General features: G+C 46.4%; 1 protein-coding gene across 5 annotated transcripts in view; it reads right to left on the reverse strand.

The window, feature by feature from the left end:
* The window catches only part of LOC125034296, a 33,990-nt gene extending 28,065 nt beyond the window's left edge, over nt 1–5,925 (reverse strand). For all 5 annotated transcript variants that reach the window (XM_047626058.1, XM_047626056.1, XM_047626057.1 and 2 more), the window contains exon 1: nt 1–5,925. This exon is cut by the window's left edge and continues 921 nt beyond it. In XM_047626058.1, coding sequence (XP_047482014.1) covers nt 1–5,604 — 5,604 coding nt within the window. In that variant the 5' untranslated portion in view covers nt 5,605–5,925.
* Nucleotides 5,926–6,439: the final 514 nt, after the last annotated feature.

Raw genomic sequence — 6,439 nt, forward strand, 5'->3', positions numbered from 1 at the left:
TTCTTGATCCAATTTAGGGTTATCAACCTCTCCACTGGCCTCTTTATTTTCTAAGTCCATTTGCAGATTTTCAAAACCATTTTCGAGCTCGGAAATCTTGCTAGTATTGGGTTTATATTTCTGACTCTTGTAGGAGATGATGAGATCCTCCCAGCTAAGGCTAAAATTGTCCTCATTATCTGACATTAGCATCAGGTCATCTGGACTGATGTGATCAGCTTCTTTGCTAAAGCTGTCAACATCCTCTTCACTATCTGCGACATCTACAGATCGCAAATAATGGCTTATGGCAGCCATAACCTTCTGGGAGCCTACATGGGAGGGGGAGCCTTCAGGGGTCACATTGCCAGAGCTGTAGTCTGTTTCCTCCTCACAGCTGCTTCCCAGTCCACTTTCCCTGCTGAAGGAATGTCCACTTGCAGATTTGAAGTCACCATCACTATCAGAACTAACCATTTTACCTCTCTTTTTATCCTTAGATCTCTTGCACTTCTTACTGTCCTTAAAGTCTTGAGATCCATAGGTCACTTCCAAGCGACTTCTGCGGGATTCTTCAATGCTTCCACCACCAAAAATCTCACTGAAGCGTGGGGCTCTCCTCTGAGGACAAACTACTTCATTGTTCCCTCCAGATTCAGTCAAGACTCCTGTTGTTGCTGCCCCCTCTTCCTCTTCCTCCTCCTCTTGATCTACATCATCTCTGGTGGTAACCCATTCACTTTTTTCTTCACCTCCTCCAACTTTAAAGGAACTGCAGCTTAAACTTTTTTTGGCTTTTAACTCTCCTTCCACATAATGCCCTAGGATATTGTCCCAAAGACTACTGATCTTTTTCCTACCCATGCCACCACATATGTTTTCTACAGATCCTCTCCGCCCTTGCTTGGGAGTGGAGCAGCGAATGCTCTTGTCTACAATACCCCGACGGAGACTCTCCCACTTCCTGTCATGGCGAGGGATGGCCGAGATCCAAGAGTTACCTCCAGCCGCACAGCCTCCTCTGAGGTGAGAGTGGCTGCCTCCACTTCCTCGCCTCCCTCTTAATGCATACAGCAGCTCCTCCCCATTTAAGTTGTCAAGGCTTTGGCGTCTTCCTGATCCACTACGTCTGTCAGCACTGCCTCGCCTCCTTCTTCTATGGTTTGACTCAGGAGTATCTGAACGGATGGTATCACCATTCTGAGAGAACTCATGATGGCTGCTTGTGTTATCAGCAGCACTTTCCTCCTCACCAGAACCTCTATCCATACGGTTGTCACTTCCACAATCAGAACCGTAATTTACTGAAACTGTAGGACTACTGCATTGTTGCATGCTGGAACACTTCTGTAAGTCTCCTTCAAGTTGGTTTATGTAGTTTACCATGCTTTCGTGGAGCTGAGAGGCGTCTTTTCCATCCCAGGATTTTGCTTTAGGTACCTCCCTATCCTCCCAGGATCTCATTCTAAGAAACTCTCTGCTGTCCTCTATCTCAGATGAACCAGGTGTATCAAGAGATTCTGTGCATGGAAGATCTCTCAGGTCACAGGACTTTCCTCTCTTAAGTACTCGACGGCTGTAAGACATCTGAGGAAGGTCCCTAAGATCTAGGGATTTTCCTCGCTTGAGTTTTTGTCTCTGGGAGTCCTTCCGAATGAGGTCCTTCAGGTCAGATGATTGCGTCCTAGAGATGTGATCTGCAGCATTATAGCTCTGCTGAGGTTCAGTCAATGAATGAGCACTTCTGCATCTGTTCATCATTAAATCAGGTTTGCCATGTGACACAGTAAGCAGGTCATATGCAGCTGTACCATTCAAAGAATTTGCACTCTTACTTAAATCGGTCACTCTTTCTTTAGTCAAGAATTCCATAGCCTTATTGGTCAAAGAGTCATATATTTTGTTTGCATTTTCATCTTCAGAACTACTGCTTTCATCAGTGTCATGCAAGTTAGTGTTAAATATAGTATCTGTAGCAAGACCAATAGCGCTATCAATCAGGTCACTGATGGCACTATGCCTGAGACTGACAGTGCTGCCCATTGCATTGTCTCTGATGTTGGTAGTGCTGCCATTTCTACTATGTCGAATGCTATTGTTTCTGCCTAAGTAACTATCTCTGACATCAGTAGTGCTTCCTGCAACACCATGTCTTAGACGAGTAGTATTGCTTGTAAGTTTTTCTCTTAGGTTGGTGGTGCTTCCTATCACACCCTGCCTAAGGCTTTTGTTACTGGTCAAGACACTATCTCTCAAATTAGTGGCACTACCTAATATGCCATGCCTAAGACGGGAATTTGCTGCTTTATCTCTTAAGTTAGTAGCACTACCCATGAGAACATCTTTTTGCCTGGTAACATAAGCATCTGCCATACCAACATACCCAGAGTTTGCAGTGTTAAAAAGTGAATCATCTCTGAGGTTTGTCATGCTCTTTGCACGACTATAAGCTCTGTAATCTTTCCTTGCATTCTCAAAGGAACCATCTTTTCTATAATACATTTCACCCTCTTTGAGACTGGTGATACTACCTACATCTCTCACACTAGATGTATTAGCCAAGGTGCTTTCTTTCAGACTTGTAGTGCTACCCATGCTTTTCGATGAATGTGCACACAGAATACTGTCTTTTAAACTTGTAGTACTACCCCTTGAACCATCTCTTTTGATATTCGCATGACTCATACCTCCATTACCAATGGTATTATCACTAATGTTTGCTGTCTTACACACATCGTTCTTGCTTAAATCTAAAACACTGTCAGTAAGACTCTTGCTATTGGCCATGGGCATATCTATCAGACTAGCACTGCTGCCCTTTAAATCATCACTTAAACTGGTACAGCTGCCCATTGTGCTATCTTTATAGCTGGCAATACTGTCCAAGGTGCTATATACAAGGCTCGTGGAGCTACCAAGGGCACTGTCACGTAGACTGGAGCTGCTACCAATGGAACAATGTCTCAAGCTGTTGTTGCTACCCATTATGCTATCTCTTAGGCTTATGGAACTCCCCATTGCACTATCATGAAGGCTCATGGAACTACCCATAGAACTGTCTTTTAAACTGATAGTGCTGCCCCTAAATCTGTCCTTTAAGCTAAAGTTACTGTCCCACACATTGGCACTGTTATCCGCGGTACTGTCCCACAGGCTGTTTGTACTCCCTCGAGAACTGTGAGAACAGTTGACAGGGTCTCTGACAGGGCTGTATCTTGAAGCATCCCTGATATGAGCACCGTTATCAGGACTCATTCTTGAATCCAATGCAGCACCGTTCTTTCTGTTGCCGACTTTTCTGCTCAGCCTTTGGCCAGGAGACACACTGGGCAAGTCGAGTTCTGTGGATGTGCTAGTTGGGCTCTTCTGTGTCCCTTTCTTGAGTGTATTACCAACCCTTATGGCATTGCTGACCACTTTTCCAACTTTCGAAATACTGGATGATGCATTCCTGGTTTTGGGTATGGCTCCCGGGGTCTTTGATATGGAAGGTCCTGTCTTTGATGCAGCAGCACTGGTTTTGGAAAGTGTGGGGGTGGCCCTGGCTACAGTGGCAGTGATGGGGGGTGGGGGGCCAAAGGTGATACTCTTGCTCTTCCCACCCCCTCCCCAAAGACTCCAGTTACTACCACTATTTGTGTTAGTAACTGAATTACGTCTGCTACCATCTCTGTCTTTGGGTGTGGAAGATCTGCTCCTCAGTGACAGACCTACAGTCCCTAAACTAGCCCGCCGCCACTTCTCTGCATTTGTGGTGCTGGCACGTGAAGGGGAGGGACTGTTGCAATGACTAAGAGGTTTTCTAGTAGTCAAATCCCACAGGCTGTTGCTAACACTCCTGCTAGCATTTCTGCTGGAGCTTCTACTAACAGCTCTATTACCGTTCTTGTTAGTGTGTTTTGGGCTGCTATCACTTCCACTGCAAATTGTATGGAGGGAGCTAGGAATACTGTAACTGATACTGTTCGATGCAGACGAATGGTTGCCACTGAGGTTATGAACCGAGCTGGAAATATTCTGTTTCAATGATGCTCTGATTTGCTCATGTGCAAGGCTGTTGGACCTTGCTTTCTTCTTCCTGCTTTTTGTGGGAATCTTTTCATCCTTATCACTTGTTTCGTTGCCAGCCTCCTCCTTTCCCCCATCATCTTTGCGATCCCCGAGTTTCTTGATTTTCTCTCCTTCCAGATTTGACTGGGATTTCCTGGAGACATCATTTTGGGAAGTGTTGGCAAAATCTGTGAGATGCCTTGTTGATTTCTTGGAAGAAATATCTTTCTTTATAGATGGGTTGTGTTCAGTCTCTATATTGTCCATAGTGGAATAGTCATCACTAAGGATGATATCTATATTATCTGCTGTGATAACAATTTCGGGACTTTGGTGTCCATCTATTTGACTTGCAGAGGCCCCATTCTGCTTCTTATGAAAGGCTTTGCTACTGATGCTGACATTACTTACCACACTTGAAACACTTCGTCGTTTCCCCTTTGTAGTGTCACTGCTATTGCACCTAGACTTTGCTACTTCGTTCAATGGACTTTTCAAAAATAGAGCATCTGTATCCTTTGGAGAACTTGACACAGGATGCTTTGAATGGCGGCCAACGGGGCTTGGTGAAGCTGAAACTGGACCAACAGCTGAACAACTTAAAGGACTTCCTGGGGAGTGTGATGGACTGACAGGAGACCGAGAGGATCTCTTTCTGGATCGAGGCATAGGACTTGGAGAGCGTGAACTTCTGTCTCTTTGATATGGAGGTCCCTGAGAAATTGGGCTGGCAGGCCCATAAAGAAGAGGACCTGATGATACAGGACACCTATAGAGTGGCGAGTTGCGAGATGAAGGACTGGCAGGGTAGCTGTAGCTGAAATCACTATCATCATCATCACTGGTAGGAGAACGCTTCCCGTGACGACAATGAGAGCTGCACTTGCTATTATTCAGCCTGGGGTTGGCCCGGATATTTTCCCATAGATTTTTGCGAGTTGCTCTGGTCTGGGCAAGATCTGTAGCGCTACTGCGCCTTCCACTTGCTGTTGCAACCAAGTACCTTTTCACATCAGAGGGTGGAGATGAGGAAGAAGAAGTCGAGGAGGTGAGAGATGAGGAAGACCAGACAGGAGAACTCTGAGAGGAGCAGGGGACACTCGGATTGGAAACCACACTCCGGACAGGAGAGGGCGTGCTCCATCCTGATCCCGAGTCACTGTCTGTTGAACCAGAGCTTGCAGTTGGTACCTTGGGATTTGGAGATGACCTGGTGCAGTGCACTGGCGGGCCAGTTCCTGATGGAGACACTGTAGTCGAAGGCGAAGTCGTGCTATGGAAGGACGACGGTACACTGGGTGAAACCAAAGGTGTAGCCAACCCAGGAATGGGAATCTCGATGCATGAGCCCGGTGAGGTAAGGCTGTGGTTGCTGGATATGACTGACAGGTCACAAGGCGACTCCAAGGGCGAGAGCCATTCCATCGGCGAGAGAGACGAGGCGTCACTCTCCGGCGAGTCTTCGCTGGAGGGCGAATCCGGCACCAAATGGGAGGGAACCACAGCCAGCGAGGAGGGAGGAGTAGGCCGAGAGGCCGTAGCCTCCCGGATATTGCCGACACTTAACTCGTTCATGGCGAAGATAAGGTCACCCAGACTTAATTTCAGGGCATCATTTCTATAGCATTAATCAAAGTCAACAGCAAAACCACCGTGCTGCAGATGAAATGTCTTTCCCTAAAGTAGTATGGATATTTATCAGCCCGACAGACGACGTAACACTGAACTGAGAAAGCCCTGACTTCCTAGAGCGTCACTTCAGTGATGGTATTATTGTCCATGCAATTAATATCGACCAATCAGAAAAAAAACGGAACTTGTAGAATCCGTGCTGTTGACAGCGCATGCATATAATTACTGCATGCATATCATGGCTGGCTGCCGTTTGATGCTAATCTGTGCGAAGGATAAAAATGAATATTAGGAAAGACTTCGCTATCTACTTTCAAAGCTAAGACAATACGAAAAAAGACATAATATCCAAACAAATTCTATAATTTATAATCGCTCAGAACAACAGTATCAAAAGGGAGGTGTCACTGTCGAAGAAAGGCAAGAAAAAAAGAAAACGGCGCGACCCAGCGCTGCCCTCGTGGTGGTGACTCATTATCGCAACACGTCCATCCTGTCGGAGTGAAATTCCTCCGTACCCTCGCTCGCAGGGAGACAGCCACTCCTATCATCCGTCCGCCACTCTCGTTCATCTCCCGCTCGTCCTCCCCCACGCGCCTCCACGCACCACCACCAGTTTCACTTACCGTCACCACAGACACAGATAGGAACTCAATTGAAGACCCTAAAATACCTTCTCCTGAGATCTTTACGGAACGCAAAAAGGGAAAAGAGCACGAAGAGGAATAGGAAGACGCTCCACTTAAACTGGGACAAGCCGTCTTGAAAAGGCTTCGCT

The sequence above is a fragment of the Penaeus chinensis genome, chromosome 17 (assembly GCF_019202785.1).
Source record: "Penaeus chinensis breed Huanghai No. 1 chromosome 17, ASM1920278v2, whole genome shotgun sequence".
Classification (NCBI taxonomy): Eukaryota; Metazoa; Arthropoda; class Malacostraca; order Decapoda; family Penaeidae; genus Penaeus; species Penaeus chinensis.